Genomic DNA, 24,084 nt, shown 5'->3' on the forward strand with positions numbered 1-24,084 from the left:
ATAATAATAATCCTTATGGAAGCTCTTTAAGGATAATTCGAATATTTTTTTATTAGGTGACTTGTGAAACTTCCAGTGCAGAGAGATGGCACAAGTTTAGAATACTAAGCAATAAGAGGTTAGACGGGATAATTCAATCTGGTGGCTGTTTCTCCAAGTAATTGGATTCCTAATCCCTGAAAGGTTGTGATCCCAGTTTACTCTGCTGGGACAAAAGGTGTCCAATTAGTCTTCCAGCACATGATCCAGTGCAGGCTTTGGCATTGCCTGCAAGAGACAGGTTACAATTTGCAAATCATCACAGCAGGGAAAAATAAAGCTCTTGCAGACAGAGGTAAGTCAGGCTCTTGATAGATCAGTTTATCTTTTGTTTCTCACTGGAACAGAGAATGGGACATGCCTTTCTCCCAGCTGCTGCAAAACAACAGCTCTCAACATCCACAAGCAAAAGGATGATGAAGTGCATTCTCTAAGGGATGCTGGTGTGTCTGTATGCAAGAGCCTGCTCCTGTCTAAACAGAGCTGGATAAATACCTCTTCAGCCCAGATCTGGCAGCCCACCATGAAGTGCTCAGAAGATAAGCTGTCTAGGTGGTATTGCTGCTATGTTGTCAGCTTTCTTCAAGGTTATGGCACTGAAAGGCAACATCATGGGGGATGAGGAAGTGTTTTATTCTTTATAGAGAACCCATATTAAATCATCAAATAATCTCTCAAGGACTGTGAAGTGTTTGGCTGCAGCACAGAGGAGCTTGTAAATACAGTGAAATCAAGTTAGCTCTTGTAAAACATCTTCTCCAATGTGGAACAAAACACTGAGAACAAGTCAACCGCACTATCCCCATCTATCAGGAGATCAACACTGAGGGGGTTAAATCTAGTCCTAAATTAGATTAAGAGCCAAAAGTGGCAAAGGTGTGTAAGGATCACTTCACAGAAGCTCATATAGTTCATAGACCAGATTATATCTGGTGTCTTCTTGGTAGTACTACTGCTATCAACCACCACTGAATGTTCCATGCAAGGACTTCACCAATGAATAAGGAGAAGGAAGATGTCTCCGGAAAAGAAAGCATCCTCAAGGAATTGCTCATTTCTGAATGAGACACTAAACAAAGACAGGTGCCAAAAGAAGAATAAACATCACAGACAAACAGACAAAATGTCACCTTCCAGGTACCTAAAGTGGTTTGGCAGAACAGATTGGAAATAATTCTCAATAAGCGTGCTAACAGCCTGCATGAGAGAAATATGGATGCCTTTTAAGGTTATACTGAAAATAAAACAAACAAAAATGTCTGTCAGAAACCAAGACTTGCTCCTTTATCAATGGGTGAGCTCATTTCCCCCTGCAGCCTGGTAAATACATTTGTGTGTAACTAGTTTTATGGCAGATTTCAGACTGGAACAGATTTTTATAGCCCAACCTTGAACTCTAGCAAGCACAAAATCCCCATTGGTGAGGCAAGAAAATAAGCTGCAGCATTAGATACAGAGCCCCGCTCAGGGGCAAAGCACAGGGACTAAAATAAGGTGATGCACAGGGCACAGCAGATTGCTGTTAGCCAGCTCCCTGTGTCACCCCTGACACATCCCAGCATGTGCTAGACAGCTCTGCCAGATCCCCTCAGCCCTATTCTATTTCCAGTCTTGGTTCCCCATACACAGCTCCTCCAGCTCACTTTAGTCCTGCCTTGCAACCACGTATCCATGCTATTCTGCCCATCCAGGATGTGAACAGTGAGCACTGATTGAAGTTGAATTCATAGGCTAGGCAGCAAGCCAGGGCACTCTTTACTGTCACTCACTTGGCAGTGACTTTCAGAACAATTTACAACAAATTGAAGTGTAAGAACTTGATAATGAAACTATTTCACTTCCATCTGATTCAGCTGCCACCTGTAAAACTGCAGCCAGGAATGGTCTCTGGAAACATCTTACAAAGCCATTAGACATGCACCAGGCACTGCCTTCATCTTTATGTCTTTAGTTCCATGCCCACCCGCATCAGCTTTGTTATTGTAAACAGCTGCTCCTCCAGCTGATCCCTGATCAGTTCAGGGACCCCACACTGATTTATTGCCATAAGGACATAGAATAATACATCCATCTGCATCTTTTACAGACAGGTATCACATGGAGTGCTCAAAGCTCTCAGCAGTCAAATGTCCTTTCCTGTTCAAGTGGACTGTCATGCCAGAATAGTGGAAGCAGTGCCTCCTGGAACACAATAGGCTTTTTTGGCCACTTGTTTCACATCAAGGACAAAAACTGGGGTACACGGTGTATTTGGCCATGAAATTTCACAAATGCCTGTGCTAGTATTGTGAACCACCCTCTTGTCAAAGGAGCCAGTTTCTGACATTCACACCTGGATTGGCACCATTTGATGGTGGCCCTTTCCATTAACGGCAGCCCCATCTCTAAGGTGCTTTGTGCCGCTATTTCAGCCAAACTGTTCAAAGCTGCACAAGTTCCAAATGCAACATTTCTATGTGGACCACCAAAGCCTGACAATTTGGGTCAGTTTTACTATTAAAGTTCTTATTTGCCAGATGAAAACTGAGTAGCCTATTTCCAGTATTCCCGTTGCAGAATAGATATTTCTACTCCATTCTCTCGCTGGAACTCAAACTATTCCCTGTCCCTTCCCCACACACAGGCAGGGCCCCACAGAATTTCCATTTCCCCCCAAAAACTGTTAGCAGGAGAGTGGCAAGTAGGCTGGACATATTTTGAGTGTAAGAGAATCTATATCAAATTCAGTTTTCCCTAGAAAAGTACAAAGCCTTGTCAAGTAAATGCTGGAAACATTTCTTCCTTTCAACTTTTCCTTCATAAGATGCTTTTTATACAAGTTGGAATGCAACACATCCTCTCCCACACAGCAGAAGCATACAGATCCTTTGAAAACAACAATTTCTCCTGTGGCTTAGCTTGCTAGAGAGATTGATATTATTCTCTTTATATCTGAATTCTCAGGACACATTCAGGGCTCCTAAATTACTTAGATGCATTTTTTCCACCATCTGGAGATGAGTTAATTCTCAATGGGAACGTGCATCACCTTCATATATGTACATGCAATCAGCCCTTCCTGACTCACAGAAAGCAGTAACACATTGGTTCTGCAGCCTTCAGCCCAGTACTTTTCTGTCAATGTATCCATGTGTTATCTACTCATCAGAGTCCGCAGAGAAGGACAAAGGAATTCAGAACTTGGCTGTTTCAGGCCATGAACTGGGTACTCTTCTACACACACATACACTGGGAACAGACCAATTTCCTACTTTATGGTTTCCCAGGACACAGTTCTGCAGAAGGCAAGGAGCAGGCCAGTAAACAAATGTGTACTTGTAATCTCAGAAGGGACATACCAAGTTCACACGCTGGGGCAAGTCACCTTCCTTCTCCACATCCCCTGCTCTTCAGCCGTAAGTGAAGATGGTGAATAACTCTGGATGAAGCAGCACTATAGAAAAATGCTAAAATTCCATACATAAGAGGCTTTTTTTTTCTTCCCTTTAGAACACCTGAATTTCAGTGTATCCACATCTTACACAGGGATACTGACAGAACTGCTACAAAACCTGGAGCAGTTTTGGTTCAGCTTCCCCAGTTCATACTCTCTCTTGAACAAATTAAAACCCTTGAAAACTACATAATTTGGGATATGGATTTTAGAAATCAGGCTATCATTGCTGAAAGAAGGACAGAGGCAAGGAAGCTCTGCATGCCATGCTGTCCTACTACTGCTCACAGAGCAGTATGTGAGTCCTGCCCTGTATGCTAGTGGAGGGATAGGGGAAGAAAAATATTCTGGCACAAAGACAGGATTTCATCTTCTGAAGTTCATTAATATATAACTGTCCTTTCCAACTCCCTCTTGATCTTTCCCCTTAATCCTGCTCTCCCCATCATGTGCAACTCTTTCACCTTTTTCTGGAAACAGAGTTCCTGCAGGGGATTCACGCAGAAAGAAACTTTATAGAAAGCCTGCAGCACATGGCTGGGGAGGAAGCTTTGTGTTCCTGGGTGGCTAACTAACTTCTACTTAAGAAATAATCTAAGAAAGAAGAAAGATCAGATGAAAAATGGTATGGCACAGAACCAAGTATTCTTTTAAGGCTTTATGGAGCTCTAGAAACACACAAAAGTAAAAGCACATGAATCTCTAGCATGTTATTCCCAACCTTTCTTTTATTTATGTTGACCAGAGCTAAGGTTTCTACAGCATTAGACCTATCCCCCACAGGTTAAAATATGACTCAACTGTGGCATTATGCTACATAACAGTAATTTATAATCTATCTGAAGTCATTTCATCAACCCTTGGGACAATGGCTAACAAGACTGAGAAGATGGTTTATTGGACCCTCTGTCCATTAGGTCAAAGTCTGAGAAACTGCCTATTTCCCACAGTGTGATGATATTTCACAGCCTTATTTGTAAACATTGCATGAGATGTAAATTGCCTGAATTTGTCCCTTATATGCAACAGGCAGTTTATTCCCTTACCACTATAGGGCCGCTGATTCATGGAGCAGGCTTGTTTTTCACTTAATGGGACACTAAAAACATGCATCATCTTTATACTTGTGCTAAATCAGTGATAAGCCACTGTTTCCCACACAAATCAAACCACTGCCTGCAAGAACTTTCCATTCCAACCTAGAAGAGGAGGAGGAAAGAAGAGTCTATTAAAATTGCCTCTATTAAAATTGCTGGGCTATTCAGCATTTCCCAATTAAACTGGGCACTGATCTAACATAAACCAAAGAGCAGATGCTGGGATCTCCCAACATAATGAACACCTAAACCCACTGCCAGAGCAGCAGAGTTGCCCAGTACTGTCTAGCCTAGGACAAGACATCTGAAAGCTGAAAGGTGCCAAATATAGGAGACAGACCCCAAACTCTTCTGCTGTTGCTAATCTCTCCTCACTTTCAAGCTCTTGGAGCAGTGTGCCAGATCCTGCGTTTTAGCAAGGTTCTCACTGCTTTCCTTGCTCCCTGACAATGTGACACATCTATCAACCAGCATGTTCATCTTGATCCATTATTGACAGACCCATCTGATTAATGACCAGATTCTCCTTGTTTTCATGAGAAAGTGATACAATGGTGCCATAGATTTTTAATTCTTCAAGGCACTCTGTCCTTGGCAGCCTGATGAGAAGTCAGCAGAGGACAGGCAGGGTTTTTTCTGTTTGAATTTGTTCTGGTTTTAACAACTATTCGGGTCTGCAGAGGTTGTGAACTCCAGTATATGAACTCTCTCAAGACAGTGCAAGCACAAATTCTGGGACATATGGCCCAAGCATAGGTTTCCTTCCAAGGGAATAGATGAACTCGGTCAGCAACCCACTGTGCCTGCAGATCAGTGACAGCTGGATGTTGAAACAAGCTGACCTCACAGGAATGCTGAACTACGTCCTTCAAGTATTTCCTATTCAGACAAACCCATGTGGCCACTGAAACATTTGGGTTAGAACAAGGGCTTTCCTGTAATCTAGCTATATAGAAAAGCAACTATACAGAAAGAATAAGTACTAAGGATTAACATCAGAAGGTATAAAAGAAAACTGGACAAACACATTCATTTTGGATCTTACTCTGAGTTACACAGAAGAGCAAAAACCTTATTTTAGGCAGTAAAGCATACGCATTATTCTGTCCACTGCTGGGCCTGTTTCCTTTAGACATACAGCTGCAATAAGCTGCTGTGTTGGGTTTTATTGAAGCTTAAGAATTTTTTAGCAGCTCTGGGAGCTATAGATTTTAGATCTTGGTTAGATATTTAGCTCCACTTGCAACTGAAAAATAGCTTTAAAAAGCCAGAGCAGCATCTCATTTCTTAAATATGTAATTGAGCAGGCACAAAACTCCAGTATAAACGTATAAAGCAACCAAAGGTGATTTAAATAATATCTACCACTGACCTAAAAAGACAAACAGGTATGTGAAGGGAAAAGCCTAGTTATTAAGGTACCAGACTGGAAAGGAGAACTGTTATGTACTCTTACTTGATTAAGCACCAGTGACTCAGTCTACTCACCCAAGAAATGGGAAGGATGTAGTCCAAGCTCCTAAAACCACTATAAAAGTATTAAGATTTTCCACCAGTGATTCAAGATGTGTTAAAAGCAATTGACTGAACAGAAGTTCATCTCATAGAGTGTGCAGACACTGCATTTTTTTTTCCCCACGAGTGTATTACCCATTATGCACAGCTTACCCACACTCTTTTGAAAGCTCAGCCCTCAGCATCTGACCAGAATAAGCCTACTAAGCCATCAGCAAAGGCTTTAAAAATTTAAGATACAGCCAGCTGGCTTTCTTCAAATGCCCACTCCTGCCATTACCTGTTGAGCCAGAAGCATCTGTCCAGACATAATCTACACATTAGAAATTCATCTGCAGCCATCTGCCTTCCAAGTTTCCTAACACCAGAGACCAAATAAGGTATAACCAGACAGGCACTAAAAAAAAATCTTGCAAATGCAGCTAACACGAATTCCTGTAAAGACAAAAAATGAGGCAGTTTTAAGTACATATTTGGAAAGTCTCCTTCTCCATTACCCTGAAAATTTTTGACCCAATGGCTGTAGAGGGAAAAATACCCCCAAAAATTCATGGCCATCATGGCTGTAAAAAAGCATCCTCCCAAATAAGACAGATGTGCTTAACAATGCAGTGACCCGAGCCTGCGCACCCCCTAAAACCATAGTGCAAGCAGAGACACCCTTCCTTCCTCCTTCAATAACAATAGTCTGCTACATAAAAGTGTTCTGCCACTTAAAAAGCAAAAGGATTGTGGATCAGCCTCATAGAACAGCGGAGGAACAACAAGACCAGAATCTGGTCCACCTCTCATGGTGAATCAGGTTTTTTAGCCTGTGGGCAGTTCTGGGGCTCTGCAGTGATCCTGGTCTGCCTGGCAGAGGATGTCCCAGCCTAGCGAACAGGTGGGTACCAGCGGGTGCTCCAACAGCGGTGAAGAGCTATGCTGCCACCTGCAGACAATCAGAATTACAGCCTCCACCTACACAAGCACTGCACATAAAGGTGTTCAATGGTACATGAATTGCAAATCTCTACGCATTTTCTATTAGAGGTCCAGGTTCTTTAAAATGAGCTTAAGCTGACTACTAACAGACTCTGCCTGTAACAGGACAAAGCATTAGGATGTGTTTTAAGAGCAAGTGCAGAACATTATAGCCATCAGAAAACACCCAACACACTGTCTTACTAAAAAGGTTACCCTGCAGGCTGGTTTCTGCAGTTTCTTTGGGAGGATCCTCAAGCACAACCCATATGTATCTAGATGCCACGGTATTATGTATTTTACCCTCTAAAATTATCTCCAAATGCTATGACCTCAGGACATGTTCGGCATCTCAGAAAGGCAGATAAATACTTCCCAGGCATTGCAAGTGAAAGCATTAGCTCCACAATGGTATATAGGCATTAAACGTTACTGCAGGAACTTCTTTCATTCTCTCCTACTCAGATGGATTTTAAACTAGAAGCAAAACCTGAAATCACACTCATCAAATTACCTTTGTATCTGTTTTCAGCTATGTACAACACAGACAGTAGAGGTGGCACAGCCAAGACGTCTCTCTAGACTGTTCAAACCACTTTAACCACATATGAAAACCAACATGAGACAAAGCATATAAGCCTCCTTTAGTCTACTGAAGCTAACTGTACATGCATGTGTATAGTAAACACCACCAGTAACCAAGACAGGAAAATTTCAAAACATGCTTTAGGCTAATTTATGACACACATGGGAAGGCATTATACTGTCACAGTCCTGCACAATAAGATCATTGCAAATCAGGAGCAGAGGTCATGGCAAATAAGGAGCAGAAATCATGGCAAATCAGGAGCAGAGATCACGGCACTGGAAGAACAGCAGAGCACATAGGTGAGGAAGAAAGTCTATCTTTTTTAATAAAGATTTAAAGTTTAGCTGAAACCTCCTTACAAATGCTGAACACCATTTCTGCTCTCAAAATTCTCCTCATTGATGAAAACATTGAGACCACTCTGAAATCTGCCATTACTATGAGATGATCACTGCTACAGAACATTTTACCCAATGATATGGAAGGACAGGACTGTGCAATTCAAAACAGGACTTAACACAAAAAGAGTATGATCTTCCACGCACTTAAACACACAGCACACAAAGACCCTCCTCCTTCCAGGAAGATGCTTCAATATATGTGCAAAAATACAACTGGAGTAATATAAAATAATTAACACAGCATAATTAACAGAATAACATTCGGAGACTTTATTGAAGAAGAAAGGCCAGGAGGTGCTTTAGGATGCATTAACAGAAAGGCTACAGATCTGTTCATCTACCAGTGTAGACTCATCACAATGCAATACAGCTCATCAAGAGAGACCTGAAAGAAGTTTAAGAAGTTTATAGTGAGGGAAACTAGCATGGGACAGGGAGAAGAGGGGCAGAGAAAGAGACCCAGCCTCCTCATCACAAAACAAACCTATAGAGGAACCTCTCTTGCCACTCAGTGTCTATGAGGAGATTATTTTGGTGTACTTACACTGGTTAAGTCATTTGCTAGGTTAGTTCACACCTAACAGGTTTTCTAGTACTACACATGCTTTTTGAAAAGCAAACACAGAGATAAAGCACTTCGTACTTTCAAAGCTCTCTATGATGTCAGCTCAGCATCCCTGTGAGGTAGGCAAAAATTAGCTGTTTTCTGAGACAGAGAAGTTAAATGACTTCTTCAAAGACATGGTTAAGAATGTGCTATTAATATCCTCAAGAACCTGGAATGATACTGTTTTTCACAGACAGGGAATTGGAGACAACCAGCATCTGAAAGTAAGGAATTACTGAATTTTCACCTTGTTCTTACTATTAAAATGCTTTGAATCCCCACCTTGACAAGTGTTCCACAAACACATACAGATACTAGTGAGCTCTTTCTTCATCTCTTAACAAAAAGCACTGGTCCTCTCCAGCAATAAGCAGACATCCTACGCAATGGGCTACTCCCTGCTAGTAAAGGGTAGCCTGGATGCAACTAGAGTTAATACATTGCTCCACTAAAGATTATATCCTAGATCTTTCCACTGTTACAATTACTGTTATCAAAGATATGAGCCAAATATTAGCTCCTTTAAAGAATTCAGCTTGAGTACTCTAGTTTATGTAAAAGGAGTAGAAAAAAAAAAAACAAACCCACTATTCAGTCTTTCAGCTATACAAACCCAAGCTATCATGAAATAAAGCACACAGCTGCTACCAAGGGTAGCAACAAAGCCATGCTGGGATTAACCTAATACATCCACATATCTGCAATTGCAAGGTTAACAGAATAGCCAGCCCAGTCCATACCCCTAGAAAAGCTTTTGTTTTACAGTAAAAGGAAGTGTGTCTCAGAGCCAGGCTCTTTACTCTATAGGCTCACAAAGAAGCAACAGCAGATACTGTGTTACGTATATCTGATTTGACAAGTTTCCAAACCCACTTGGATAGATTTTCTCCATCCAGCTGTGCCGAACTTCTCCTCTAAAAAAGTACTTTGCTGTAAAAAGCAGCACACAGTTGCTGAAGTCAGATTCTCCAGTCAGACCAGAGAGATCATTTGCCCAATTTTAATAAAAGATGAAATTGTGGTTCAAAATACACCTGGAAAGAATCCTTCCCCTTGTCCACAGCACAGCTGTAAAGCAATCGACCAACAGCTGGGTGACACTGGATAACACAAAGCCATGAAAACAGTTACTTCAACAGCTGTACCATGCAACCTTGTACCATCAAACTCAGTTCTACTACTGTCAGTACAACCCACTAATGCAACACTCAGATGAGCACACAAGGACATAACTTATGTCAGATGCAGGATAACTCTATGCTAGCTTATTGCTCACATTTAAATGCCCTTCATATAGTGGTTAGCGCACTCCCACTTGGTTCAAAAGTAAGTTTGTAATCCAGGCACCAGCAGCTTTAGCTCAACACCCAATTCCTCTAAAGCTTTCCACAACTCATGCAAACAAACTTTTCACCAAAACCCTGCATACAGGAAACAAATACTTTTTCTTCAACACAGCAGGGAATGCAGTTGACACTAAGCAATGTGGCATAGATCTAATTCATCTTTGCACTGCAAGCCACGCTTCTTTCCCAGTGTGCTTAGCATGTTTTTCACACTGCTACATAATTGCTGAAACAATCAGTTCTCCAAATAACCACATGAACATCAAGTGGCAAGATCTGCAGGAGAAAGCAAACCACCACCATCAGGTGTACAGGGAAAAAAAAAAAAAAAAAAATAGAGGTGAGGAACTTCAGAGCTAACTTAACATTGAAATGTGTTTCAGTCACACAAACTCCAGACTCTTTCAGGAAAAATCTTGTTAACAAAAATTCTTTCTTCCTGTTTCCAGTCCCAATTTTTAGGCAGAACCAATGCAACAATCCCGATTTCTTTTTTCTAACCCTGCATCTTTCTCCTTTGCTCAAGGGGACGTTTTAAAGCAAGATTATTTCACCGGGCCTCTAAACAAACAGGGAATGACAATTGAAAAAAATTATTATTTTGTTGAAACTAAGAACTTGTTCTTCCTGTATCCATTAACCCATATCCAGAGAAATCTACTGCTCTGTTGACTACCCCTTAACTCCAAGACTGTCATTTCAGAGAGTAAATTCTAAGCAAATGCAAAAATGGAAACCACTTGTTTTTCTATACATTGAGGGCTTTTCAGGTGCCTGATTTACAGTTACAGCTTCAGCTTTTGTAGCAGAATATAAATTTACTGGGTTTGGCTTGAAGTATGTGCAGTGGGCTATCTGTGCTCCATTTTAGCGCCAATATCCCACAGAGATACGCAACTTTGAAATGGCTAGACTGTAAGGACCAAGCAGAAGCAAGAGTTAATGAATCAGTGTCTACTACATTTCAGGGATTGGAAGCAAAAGCTTCAAATTTGGCTAGGAGAAAAAAAAAATACGAAGAAAACAACAAAAATTAAACTATACAACACATGAAGATAAACTATGCTTAGAAGGGAGTGAAGTAATAGCACCTACATTGTTGTGATGCTAAGCATTTGGCAGTGTTTTCTGTTTACCACACAGGAGCCACTGGACTCCTTGACTTTGGTAAGAAAAGGAGTCATATAAACAATCACTGTGCTTGTGAAGGGAACAGAGTTTACACTGGAGGCTCAATCTTACTTTCATTGAGTCAACAGTAAAAGAACACAGTGGCAGAAGGATGAAGTTCTTTAAAAGTTTCCTTGTCTTCACATCACTTTGCTCCCCTGAAAGCTGCACAGTTCACTCCTGAAGAGCTGATAAGCCCCCCTTTTAAAGTCTGTTGTACAAGCTATCCAAGACCAGCAATTATAGAATTCACAGACAATCAACAGCTCAAGACAGTCTCTCCATTCTTCCCACTGTCCGTAACAGGTCATCTACCCACATCAACCACCACTAATGAGCATTAATACTGAATTGTGAGGCCTGACTCTGCAGCTCCTGTTACAGTTTGGGCAGAGCACCAGCTGGTGCTAGTGTAATACCAAAAACATAGAAAAGCCCCAGGAGGAGATTGAGTTTGGCTGTCCGCTGAGGGATTTTGTTGAAGTTTTGACTCCGAAACTGCCTTTCCAGTGAAAACGCCATCGGGATGGTAAGGAGTGGCAATGCCATACTGATGGTATAGCGTGTGGCCAGCACACAGAAAATCAGGTACGGCAAGAAGAGCAGCACGGTGTAGAGAACATAGGAGAAGGCAGGACCGATGAGGATAGCCAGAGTGACAATACCCGCCTGCTGGTCAGACTCCATGTCCCGTGTGTTGTTGCTGTGCAGGATGGCCTCAGTACTGAGCGCTAGTGGGATAGCGTAGAGCAGTGGCGAGACAGACAGATAACCAACTTGCACAGCATGGGCAAACATGACAGCCAAGGGCCCAAAGGTGATCAGGATCACCACGTCTCCAAGTGCAACATATTTAAATCCAATTCCTGTGGCAAGACACAAGAATAAAATGAAGCATCATCAAACAACCGAAATGACAGAAGAGAATGGACAATACAACAGATCAGCCCTTTCCACAGAAGTATTGTAAAACAACCAACACACATGTAGCCACATCTAAGAAGTATGTTACCTCTTTTTTCCAAAGATAATCAAGGAAACACAGCTTCTCAATTTCTCCATTCAAACAATGTAGCACAAACTAAGAGCCAGGCTCTACTACCTATCTTTACATCTAGAAGTACCTATTTCTAGAAGGTACTCTTTAATGTGAAAGTACTAAAACCTGACCCTGAATAAACGTATCAAATGCTCAGAACAAAATGCAAGCAGATTCTTTCAAGGAAACTAACATAACTGTTTGAAAGTTTGACTCAGTCTGAAACCGAGATTTCCTTTTCCTACCCAGCACAGTCACTAAAAACATCTTTCTCTTACTGAGAACATACACAAATTGCTTGACATTCACAATGAGGCTCCATTTAGAGAACAATAATACATTCCAAAACAAAGTAACAGATTCCACCAATGGAAAAGAAAACATGCAGTGAGCTGTACTGCTGAGGGAGACGAGATACACATCATGAAAAGTTGCAGCAGTGGTTCTGATGAGCATCTAGAGTCACGTATGTAAATAACAACGTCTCAACACCACTTTCCAATTGAAGAACTTAGTGTGCATCTTGCCATGGCAACCAATGGCAAAAAAGCTCACGTACGAGGGCTCCAGGAAACACCATCAAATATTTCCAGGGCAGTTAACTAGATACGTCACTTGTGTCTTCTAGAAACCCCTTGAGAAGTCAACTGATTCTGTCACATTTAAGCTCAGATTTACAGCAAACGGGATATAGTGCTTACCTCCAGTGTAAAGGAAGGAGCTGGAAAGTCCTCCGAAGTAAACCAGGGCCAGGTGCTCCAGTTTGAGCGTTGAAACAGCATACAGCCCAGCAGCACAGATACAGCCCACAGTATAAAGGAACACTCCAAACCGGACTACGTCCTGAGGCTCCAAAATCTGGTCCACTAAAGTCCTGTCGTCACTCTTCTTGTGATCGATACCTTTGGAGAAGTCGTAGTAGGTATTCACCAGGTTGCCGGCTCCGTGCACAGCCAAGACGGTCACGGCGCTGCCCACCAACAGCCCAGGGTCTAGCGCTCCCTCAGCCCGGTACGCCAGAGCGCTGCCGAGAGCCACAGGGGTGAGGGAGGCACTAAAGCTCCACGGTCTGAGCGCCAGCACATAGGCCGCACACTTCTGTCTCCAGCTGCCGGGGGGTGCCCTCTCAGCGCCCGCCAGCGCGGAGTCGGAGTCGTTCCTCTCGCTGCCGCGGGGGCTCTCAGCGCTAACACTGATCTTCTGCGCCAGGTCTGCCGGCCCCATGCTCTCCCGTCTCGCAGCAGCAGCACCTGGAAGAAGAGGGGCCGCGCTTTAGCCCGGGGGGCGTAGGGCCCAGCAAGGAAGAGACGGCGCTGCCGCCGACATGGCCGCATCTGAGGTAACGACGCACACCGCCCTTTCCCGCCTGCGTCTAAAGACCATTTCCACGCCCCTCACCTCAGCGCCCCCGCGACCCCAGGGCCACGCACAGGAGGCTCCTCAGAGGATCGCGTACCAGAGCAGCTCCCAGAGTGAGCATTGAACGTTCCACGCCGCCACCACAGCTGCGGGGGGCGGGTGTCACTCTGAAGCATACATCAGCACTGCTAAATGCGCCTTCACGGTACCGGAGGACTCACTGCCGAGCAGCGGCGTCGCTGTGCCCGTCCCGGATCCTAATGTGGGCAGCCGGACACATTTCAGCAGCGCACACGCAGCACGGCACCAGGCTGTCTCTACACATGCGCACACAGCGGCCAGCAATCAAGAAAGGGCGGAAGCTAGCCGGCGCCTGCGAGGTGGACCTATAGCGGACTTTGCACCAATCAAGCACGCCTAGCCTTCTCATTGGTCAGTTGTACTGCCACTCTTTCCCGGCTGGCTTGATGATTGGACGGTCTCACCTTGCGGTTCCTTGGGCGAAGGGGCGGAGCTGAGAGCGCTCCTTCCCTTTAGCTGGTTTTCTACTGGTCAGGGGTGGTGTCTATCAAAGCCGTTCTGGGACGCTATTGGCCAGCAGAGGCTCGCCGGCCCGGCAAGCGCGGGTGGAGGGCAGGGCGCGGGGCCCAGAGCAGGGCAGCCGGCGGCGGTCGGGGCTGAGGCGGTGAGTGCGGCTCCGGAGCCTCCCCTCGGCAGCGCCATCCCCTCCCTCCCGTCACGGCCTCCCCCCGCGCGTTCCTGCCTTAGCACCAGCCGCGTCGGCACCTTGCGCGCTGTCAGCGGCACCAGCGCTCCCGCGGGCGCTCGGCCCCGTACCGCGGTCCCCGCCCGAAGCCGCCTGCCTGAGGCCCCGCGCCCTCCCGCCCTCACCTCACTCATCCCTCAGCCCCGGCCTGTGGAGCGGCGGCGACGGCGGGATCCCCCGCGGGCTCAGGCCTGCCGGCCCCCGCCCGCCGGCTGTCGCGTCCTTCCGCCAGTGCGGCTGTGAGAGAGCCCGGCGCAGGGACACCCCGGCCGGCTGCGGTGGGGGCCGCAGCCGTGGGCCGCTGTTAGCCTGGGGGAGCTTCTCCTGTCCCCCAGCCGCGGGGCAGCCCTGGAGCCACCTCACGCTTTCATCCTGGGAGATCTGTGTCACCGCGCGGGGATATTTAGGGAAGGAGTTGAAGTTTCGGTGCCGTGTGTCGCTGTGGGCCCTTTCTGTCAAGTGCTGGGTTTGGGTTTATGTAATCTGGAAATCGGAGGGAGGAGGGTCTGGCCTCCAACATGTTTTCCACATAAAGACTCACGATAAAGTTGGGTTACATGGTGCGATAGTAAACATCCTGCTGCCGTGATTAGCGTTGCTATAAGTAGATTTCCCATCTCTAAATATCTACTGAGAATGTAACACTGGCCAGGCCCCAAGTGCTGAGTCTTCCTTGTGCTGGCGTAATGCTGGAATTTCTGTGGAGAAACTTGGTTGAAAGTTTTCAAGGAGGAATCAGATACAATAGTTATAATCATGGGAATGATTGTGTTATTTATTAGAGTGCAATTGTAAACCCTAATCTCATCCTGCTGTTTTTCAGCTTGTTTGGAATTGGATAGCCATGGGTTTGGGCATCTGAAGCATATTTTGGTATATGAGGAACTAGGGAGCAAGTAGGCTTGGAGTCAAGGTATCCTGTTTTACCACAGCATCGCAAGGCCTGAGGAATATAGTCGTTACTTGTAATTTTATGCTTTAGTGGCACAGCATCCTTGCATGCACTAGGACCCATGTTTTGGAAACAGGCAGCATTAAGAAAGAAGCTGAGATATTTCAATAGCTGAAAGAAGTGTTTTTCTGAAGCACTTACAGGATTTGATGCCCCCAATCCAGCACCATCATGTCGGGAACTGTGTCCATCCTCCAACAATTTGCCAATGGCTTGAAGAGTCGCAGTGAAGAGACAAGGGCAAAAGCTGCCAAGGACTTGCAGCATTATGTCACCATGGAGCTCCGTGAAGTGAGTGCTGCAAATGAGAGAATTTATCCTTGTTTTCTCATAGGAGTGTAGGATGTGGGCTGGGTACTTTGGGGATGGAGATTTTTGGAATATGGAAGAGGAGGTGGGGCATAGCATGGAGCTTGCCTTTGCCTCAGCATGTAGGAAAGGTGAGTGAGCTGGTGACACAGATGGGTGGTTGAGCACCCATAACTTGACACGTCTAGGGCACAAAAAAGGAATGATGTTTTGAGGTTGCAATTATGGTTGATTTCACTTATTTTTAAGTGACTTAAGAAGCACTGTCTTTATGGAGGTTTTGGGATAGGAAGAAGGGAAAGAATGCTGAAAGCCGATTTGAACGTTTTGCTTTTACAGATGAGTCAGGAAGAATCTACCAGATTTTATGATCAGCTGAACCATCATATATTTGAGCTGGTCTCTAGCTCTGATGCAAATGAAAGGAAGGGTGGCATTCTGGCTATAGGTGAGTGAAAGCGCTTAATGACTGGTGAGTTTTCTCTTCATGCCTCTGTCTTTAGGAACAGAGTTTCAAAAGAAATGAGCTTTTATGACGGGGATGTTATGTCTGACTGCTCAGTATGCTGGGTGTGTGGTAGTTGCTGGGCTCTGAAAATCTATCTGTAAGCACCAGCATGGGAGCTGCTGAGCACTGAGAGTGGCTGAAAACCTGGTGCTTAATGGGCCCTGAGCTCTTCTGGGTGTTGAGCATCAAATTTGAGTGCTGAGCACGTGAAATTTCTGTTCTCGAGCTTAGCTAAGAGCAGTTTGTGCTGTCCATCTACGTGTATCAGGATGGGCTGACTTTCTCAACTCCCCTCCATTTGAGGAGATTGATTCTTGGTGTTTAAATTTGCCTGACTCAGTAACAGCAGCTTCTATCCTGGGAGGGCTCTCATAGCTTCTGCTTTGATTCTGATCACCTGCTCTGGTTGTGCTTTTGCTGTTACATGGCTTAGCTGCCTGTACCTTGACTCTTAGGGAAATCAGCCTGTAGAAATACTTTGCCTTCCAAGTGAGTAGCCTCTTTTGTAGCAATTACTTTAATAACTAAATAAGAGGTGCTTACGGTTTAGGCTCACAGACATAATCATCCAGTCCCAACGTGTCTGAAGACAATGGAAGTCCCATAGCTAGAGAAATCCTTGTTGGCAACATCTGATATTAAGCTGATAGTATCACTTTAAAACTGTTTCTGTGATTTTAGTGCTGTTGAAAGGTGCCAGCCCTGGAAACTGATGGCCTCTTTATCTACAGAGCAGGTACAAGTCAGGCACCAGCAGTGAAAGCTGCTGCCTCCACTGACGCCTGCCAGTGTGCCTTCTTCTGGCCAGGAGAGACCACCTTTAGGGCTGAGGGGGAGAAAAGTTTCCTTGGTCCATTCAGCCTTTGACTTCTCTCCTGCAGTGAATCAGCTGTAATAGTTGTGTGTGGATGGATGCCTTTCTATTGGGAATGGGTCTGTGATGCCAGGAATCTTTGGTTTTTTTCTCATTTAAGCTAAAAAGCTACTGAATGCATATTCCTGCCCACTTAACAAGTTTAAGCTCAAGAATGGTGGCCCTTTCCTTAATTATTTGATTTTTTTGGTTTTTTTTGCCTGTGGATTTTCAGTTTAGGAGAAGTTAATGGGAATCTTTAAGGAATGGATAGGGAATACTAACTCTCCTCCAGGGATTACCTACTATCTGCCTCACTGACTCTTAGGAAGAACCTACAGCATTGCTCCCTTTCCCTACAGCAAGCCTTATTGGTGTTGAAGGAGGAAATGCCACCCGTATCGGCCGGTTTGCCAACTACCTGAGGAACCTCTTGCCATCCAATGACCCTGTTGTAATGGAGATGGCCTCCAAGGCCATTGGGCGGCTTGCAATGGCTGGCGACACCTTCACAGCTGAGTATGTGGAGTTTGAGGTGAAACGAGCTCTGGAATGGCTGGGAGCTGACAGGAATGAAGGTCGAAGACATGCAGCTGTGAGTAATCTCTGTTTGTCTTCACCTGTCTTGGAATGGGGAGGATTAGTTAATAGTAGTAGGAGATGTGCGCAGAAAGCTGAAGAAAAGCTCTTGTCAGGATCTGAATGGCTGCCAGTCTATGAGAATCTCTGATGCTCTCATGGCAGATACAGCATTTGCTTCATTGCTTCTACGTTAGCCCAGTGATTAAAGATGATTGAGACACTACTGTGCTAGGAACTCTCGAAGTACAGAGCTCGAAACACCTCAGTCTCACAGCCATTGATAGTTTAAATAAATGATATTACGTTCTAGAAGTTACCGGGTTTGTTTGTGGGTGCTCATCCTCACCGATTGTTCCTGCTTCTCTCCCCACCTCCAGGTTCTTGTCCTGCGTGAGCTGGCAATCAGCGTGCCTACGTTCTTCTTCCAACAAGTGCAGCCATTCTTTGACAATATATTTGTGGCTGTGTGGGATCCCAAACAGGCCATCCGAGAGGGAGCTGTTTCTGCCTTAAGAGCCTGCCTTATCCTCACCACTCAACGGGAGCCAAAAGAGATGCAGAAGCCCCAGTGGTACAGAGTAAGAAAATAACTTTGTTTTGAAGCAGCTCCTCATAATGCAGTGCATTCACTAAGTGAGTTCTTAGACTAACTGTCCAAGCTAAGAACCTGTGTCACTTTTGCCTGTAGGTCTGACTGTCAGTAGAAAACTTTCTCCCCTTGAAAGGATTGAAACTATAATTGCTTGCAAAATGAGTAGTTCCATTAGCCCACTGTAAAAATAATTGGGAGACTTAACTCCATCAAGAATCTATTGCTCTATCTGCAACTCATTTTCAGCTGTTGGGCCTGACCTAGTTTTACAGCCATGTAATCTTCTGTCTATTGTCATCTCTTACTAGCAGATGGTTTTATTAGTGTAGATAAAACATGAGTGGGAAAGGTAAGGATTCTTTTACCTGAAGCTTAGCTTTGCTGCCATTGTCACATGAATTCAAGCTTCATAATATCAAATAAGGTTTGCACAGTGCAGTCAGAATGCTGTGAACTTCAGTCATTCCTCATAGTCAAATATGTGATGGAGATATTGATGAAGTTTATACCATGGCATGGTTGACTGGCTGTTTTTATTAGTGCTGTTGAAAATGCTTTGCAGAGAGTCCACAGCTTCTGGGTGAATCTGAATTTGTGGTGTTGTACTCTGTTATTACTCAGTTGAGGCTTGTGGCTACTCTTGGAAAATTATAGGCCATCAGTAACCCTTGACTGGCAGTACTACTTTATTTCCACAGGCTTTGTTTCTGCATGATCACTGAGATTTTTTCTTTCCCCCAAGCACACATATGAAGAGGCTGAGAAAGGCTTTGATGAGACTTTGGCCAAAGAGAAGGGAATGAACCGTGATGACCGAATCCATGGTGCCTTACTGATCCTCAATGAGCTAGTGAGAATCAGCAGTATGGAGGGAGAGGTGAGCAGATGAACAAGATGGGGACTATGGCTTGATTGACAATGTGTAGCAACTCAGCAATCTGTGGAAATGCTCCATTGTGTTTGAAATGGGATTGTAGGGCTAAAAGGTCATCTGAACAAGGAGTTGGAGCATTACAAATTGAAGTGTGTCAGAAATAGCGGTGACTGGTTTGGGCTGAGTACGTATTAAACTCTGATGGAAAGTGCTATCAAGTGGATTAATTAGAATGGAAAGAATTTTATATGGAATGAAGACTCTTGTGTGTTAGATACCCAAATATTTTTGCTGGATTTTGCATAGTTAAAGCTGTACAGCCATTTGGATATCAATTATACAGGATGCTGCTCAAGAGGTTTGGGTAGCACAGTATTGGGAATCTCTTATTCATCCATGTTTTGGGAGTTTTATTGTAAAACATGCTTTTCTACTTTATCCAGCGCCTTAGAGAGGAGATGGAAGAGATCACTCAGCAGCAGCTTGTGCATGACAAGTACTGCAAAGACCTGATGGGCTTCAGTACCAAACCTCGTCACATCACTCCCTTCACTAGCTTCCAGTCTCTTCAGCCCTCTCAGTCAAATGCTTTGGCTGGTCTCCTGGGGTACAGTGCTCACCAAGGAATCATGGGTTTTGCAACCTCACCTGTCCCAGCAAAGTCTACATTGGTAGAAAGTCGATGCTGCAGAGATCTAATGGAAGAGAAGTTTGATCAAGTGAGTGTTCACTCTTCAACTTGTCTACCAACATTCACAACACTGGTTGCTTGCAGAGTGATTGTCCTCCGTGTCCTTACTTAGCAGGCAGTACTGCCTAGTTTTGAATTGAGGTGTGAAAACGCATTAATTATGTGTATCCTGGCTTTGTCACTGTCCCTCCAGGAACAAGTGATTTACTTTTTTGGAAGCTATCTTAACTATCCATCTTTCTGATGGACTGTGAAGCCAAATGTCAGTAGAATGCCTTAAAGCACCCAGGTAGTAAATGATTGTGAGCTATTGCCAATGGCCATCCTTCAAAGCCCAAATGTATCTCCTTTCAGGTATGCCAGTGGGTTCTCAAGTGCAGAACCAGCAAAAATTCTTTGATCCAGATGACTGTTCTCAATCTGCTACCACGGTTGGCGGCTTTCCGTCCTTCAGCATTCACAGGTGACAAGACAGATGGTTGGATGTAAGAAATGCTGCTGAAATTGGGCTGGAAGTTATCCAGCTCTCTTTGGTCCAGATGAGCTTGCGCAGGCAATGCAGCAGTACAAATGTGGTGCTTGTAAGATGAGCACATTCCTCTGTGGGAGGACAGTCTTTTTTTTTTTCTGAATAAGTGTGACTGGATATATGATGCCAAAATGTTGCTCTGATGAAGAAAATGGGACTGAAAACTGTTGTCTGAATTCTGTGATAAACACCATAAGAGATAGAACCTCCTGGTTTGTTTTTTCTCGGTATGCCAGACTTACGGTTGAACTCTGCTCTCTTGCTTCCACTTCAGTGTATCCTGAATATTATCAGCAGAATTGTCTTCCTTTTTCTCTATTGCATGTGCCAGGAAATATCAAGTAAAAATGACAAATACCTGCCAGTTCAGTTGATTTATCAAGCAAGCTTAGGAGAGTATCAGAGTTAGAAATGAGTCACCAAGTTGCTCTAAGTGAGTTAGAACAGACTTTGAGTTACTCCAAGTTTCTGGTCACTCCCTCTGAAAACAAGATGATTGAATCTTACTTGTGTGTAAAACCTGTTGCAATGGTATTTTTTCCCCTCATAGCTCTTTTATTTTGGTGATTTATTTTTTTCAAAACTTCTGGGCTTTGAAAACTTTATTATATGGTGGCATGTGTTTGCAGCTGCTTATGGCAGCAGATTTTATATGGCTGTGTCTGTTCCTAGTTTGATAATTGTAAAGGTTTAGTTGCAAATGTGATGCAACTGTATAAGCCTAAATGAGTTGCAATGTCTCTATCGTTCTCTCTTGTGGCAGCTGATCAGTATCTTCCAGACACCATGAATCATGTTCTCAGCTGTGTGAAGAAGGAGAAGGAACGAACTGCAGCTTTCCAGGCCTTGGGTTTGCTTTCTGTGGCTGTGAGATCTGAGTTTCAAGCTTACCTGCCAAAAGTCCTTGAAATCATAAAAGCAGCTCTTCCACCAAAGGACTTTGCCCACAAGTAAGTATGTGAAGGTTAGAGGAAAGAACTGAAACACTTGTTCTTTGTATAAGTTTTGTGATGTGGGATCAAATTATGCTATTAAAATCAAAGGTGTTTCTGTAAGACTGATAACACAGACGTGGGAAGAAGATGTTTGAAAAATAGCAGCTCCTCCTCATTAACTTATATGTGGTCCCTTTCCAGGAGGCAGAAGTCTGTACAGGTTGATGCCACAGTCTTCACATGCATTAGTATGCTGGCACGAGCCATGGGACCCAGTATCCAGCAGGACATCAAAGAGCTTTTGGAGCCTATGCTGGCTGTGGGCCTGAGGTAAGTACAGGGCAGGGGAGCATATTTTTGTTAGCCACTGGATGGCATTGTTGGCCACACAGAATGAGACCCTACAAGTCTTCAAATTGAGAAGGGAGATTATTGCTTTTAAATGATCTTTCAGAAGGTCAGTGTAACTTTCAAAAGAATGTTTTAAGTGTTCATGTGTCTGTTGAGTTACTTACGAGCATTGGTCTCTATGTAAAGAAATATTTTTGTAGAACTAGTGAATTCAAAAGCAATCTTCTCTGCTTTCCACTACTTAAACACATTTAGCAACAGCCTGCAAAAATTTAGAAAGCTTCTAAAGGCCAGCACATTTCTTCTCTATCCAGTTGGCAGGGAAGGAGAATTGAAGCACTGAATATTTGCTTCTAGCTTCTTTCATCCTTGGCACTGACAGTTCCTCCTGGGAAATTTTCTAGCTCATGATGCTATGTGAGGGCATGGAGGACGTATCCAGGTAGCACAGAGCTTTTTAGATTAGATTAATGTTGCCATCCGGAAATGAATTTAGTTGCCTTTGCATCTAAGTATAAGGAATCACTTAGATTTGTAATTACTTTAGCAGTATTGCCTAGTGTAGCTGTAATACTGGCAATTTGCTCACCAAGTTCATAGAAGGTCATCTCACGTTCCCAAGTTCACACAAGGACCTCTGTGCTCTGCTGGCAGGCGTTGCTGTGATCTGTGAATGCCCACAGCCATCTTCTGATGGCAAAAAGGTGAAATATGCACTTCATGATTTCTGTTCCAATAACTATCTGCCTGCTTCTTACCCTCAGCCCTGCTCTAACAGCTGTGCTGTATGACTTGAGCCGTCAGATCCCTCAGCTAAAGAAGGATATCCAGGATGGGCTGCTGAAAATGCTCTCGCTTGTTCTGATGCACAAGCCTCTGCGACATCCAGGCATGCCAAAGGGCCTTGCCCACCAGCTTGCCTCCCCTAGCCTCACCAACATCCCAGAGGCCAGTGATGTGGGTAGCATCACTCTTGCCCTTCGTACACTGGGTAGCTTTGAGTTCGAAGGTAAGATGAAATAAAGAAGCAGGGGGTCAAGGGGTATTGGGTATAAACACTGGTGCATCAGAATACAAGTAGCAGGAAGACTCGGAGCACTTTGCTTAAGCATCTCTTCCCTGGTAAGACCAGTAATTGAGGTGTAAACCTGTGTTAAAATCCCCATCTTCTTCTTTCCAGGCCACTCTCTGACTCAGTTTGTCCGGCACTGTGCAGACCACTTTCTGAACAGTGAACACAAGGAGATCCGGATGGAAGCAGCCCGCACTTGCTCTCGTTTGCTCACACCTTCCATCCACTTGATCAGTGGTCATGCCCATGTGGTCAGCCAGACAGCAGTGCAGGTTGTGGCTGATGTTCTCAGCAAACTGCTTGTGGTTGGAATAACCGACCCAGGTTAGTGTGGGGTTCAGAGAAAAGGGTTCTTTTACCACATGTTAATTTTAGCATGTGAGCAGGTGATGATATCGAGGTTGTGGTTGAATTTGAACATATTTGCCACTAACCTAAGCTGTTTCTCTTTATAAATTGAAAAGTTCTCCCCAGTTATCTTCCCAGATCTTGATTTTTGAGGTTTCAATAGAACATTAGTGCAAAATGCTCCAACTTTGCCCTTGGTAATCCTTTGAACTAGGTGGAGCCGTGCAGTGTTTTCTGCTCGCTGCTCCAGATGTACCACTTGTAGGTAGACGAGGTTGGCGTTGTACTAATCTGGTTATCAGGGCAGTGCTGAGCAGCACTGAATTTGTTGGGCTGACCTGCCTTGTTTCTCCTGTGTGTGAAACACTGAGGGTAGTGTGTCTCATGCTGGGAAAGCTCTCGGCATTTCTCTAAGGTTGTAAAGAATTTGAGGCTAGTTTGTGATTAAGAGCAATAAGAACAGGAGCTTCCTGCATTTAAAGAGAAACAAATGTGTTCTTGCAGACCCTGATATACGTTTCTGCGTGTTGGCTTCTCTGGATGAGCGCTTTGATGCTCACCTTGCCCAGGCAGAGAATTTGCAAGCTCTTTTTGTGGCCCTGAATGATCAAGTGTTTGAAATCCGAGAGCTGGCCATCTGTACTGTGGGTCGCCTGAGCAGCATGAACCCTGCTTTTGTCATGCCTTTCCTGCGCAAGATGTTAATCCAGGTAATGAAGGGGGTGCCTGCTGTGAAAGTAGGGTAGTTAGTGTTGAGACTAAGATGGTGCTAAAGAACTGGGCTATCTAACTGTAGTGAATGTGTGAGAGAGTGGCGGAATATCTCCTCAGTAGGTTTCAGTAAGTCTTTTTAGTGGTTTATGTTTGGACTGAAGTTCTAAGGACATACTGGAAAGGAAAGGATAGCAGTCATTACTTCACCCCACATTCATCATGCTGGAGTGCTTTCTATCTGTATTGAGGAAGGATGTTCTGTGCTGCTTTTAGGTGAATGGATGGCACCACTTCATAAACGTAGATGGTTTTGGAGCCATCTATTCAGCTTTATGCTAATTAATTTTAGCTTCGTTTAGATGTAAATGACTGGATGGGGTGTAAACGTAGAATCCCATTTACAAGTGTTAAGGTAATTTTTTCTTTATGTGGACAGGAGAGGAGGAAATC

General features: G+C 44.2%; 2 protein-coding genes across 10 annotated transcripts in view; one reads left to right on the top strand and one right to left on the bottom strand.

Annotated features, from left to right (window-relative positions):
- The window catches only part of DISP3 (dispatched RND transporter family member 3), a 137,017-nt gene extending 123,891 nt beyond the window's left edge, over window positions 1–13,126 (bottom strand). Inside the window, exon 1 of the mRNA XM_080631095.1 lies at window positions 12,901–13,126. Within this exon, the coding sequence (XP_080487221.1) occupies window positions 12,901–12,981 (81 nt within the window). The 5' untranslated portion in view covers window positions 12,982–13,126. The remainder of the gene's footprint in view (window positions 1–12,900) is intronic.
- A 1,054-nt stretch (window positions 13,127–14,180) lies between these two features.
- MTOR (mechanistic target of rapamycin kinase) overlaps window positions 14,181–24,084 on the top strand; it is a 64,151-nt gene continuing 54,247 nt past the window's right edge. For 6 of the 9 annotated variants that reach the window (XR_013958165.1, XM_080631023.1, XM_080631024.1 and 3 more), the window contains exons 1-13: window positions 14,181–14,243; window positions 15,411–15,567; window positions 15,925–16,033; window positions 17,309–17,541; window positions 17,906–18,106; window positions 18,863–18,997; window positions 19,438–19,713; window positions 20,040–20,148; window positions 20,978–21,164; window positions 21,351–21,479; window positions 22,265–22,509; window positions 22,681–22,896; window positions 23,425–23,630. Coding sequence is in view for 8 of the 9 variants with exons in the window: in XM_080631023.1 (XP_080487149.1) it covers window positions 15,448–15,567; window positions 15,925–16,033; window positions 17,309–17,541; window positions 17,906–18,106; window positions 18,863–18,997; window positions 19,438–19,713; window positions 20,040–20,148; window positions 20,978–21,164; window positions 21,351–21,479; window positions 22,265–22,509; window positions 22,681–22,896; window positions 23,425–23,630 (2,166 nt within the window). In the remaining variant the exon portion in view is untranslated. Of the gene's footprint in view, window positions 14,244–15,410; window positions 15,568–15,924; window positions 16,034–17,308; window positions 17,542–17,905; window positions 18,162–18,818; window positions 18,998–19,437; window positions 19,714–20,039; window positions 20,149–20,977; window positions 21,165–21,350; window positions 21,480–22,264; window positions 22,510–22,680; window positions 22,897–23,424; window positions 23,631–24,084 lie in introns of those variants that run through there. The other 3 variants (XM_080631025.1, XM_080631029.1, XM_080631030.1) reach the window with 3 other exon arrangements.

Source organism: Psittacula echo, assembly GCF_963264785.1.
Source record: "Psittacula echo genome assembly, chromosome: 17".
Taxonomy (NCBI): Eukaryota; Metazoa; Chordata; class Aves; order Psittaciformes; family Psittacidae; genus Psittacula; species Psittacula echo.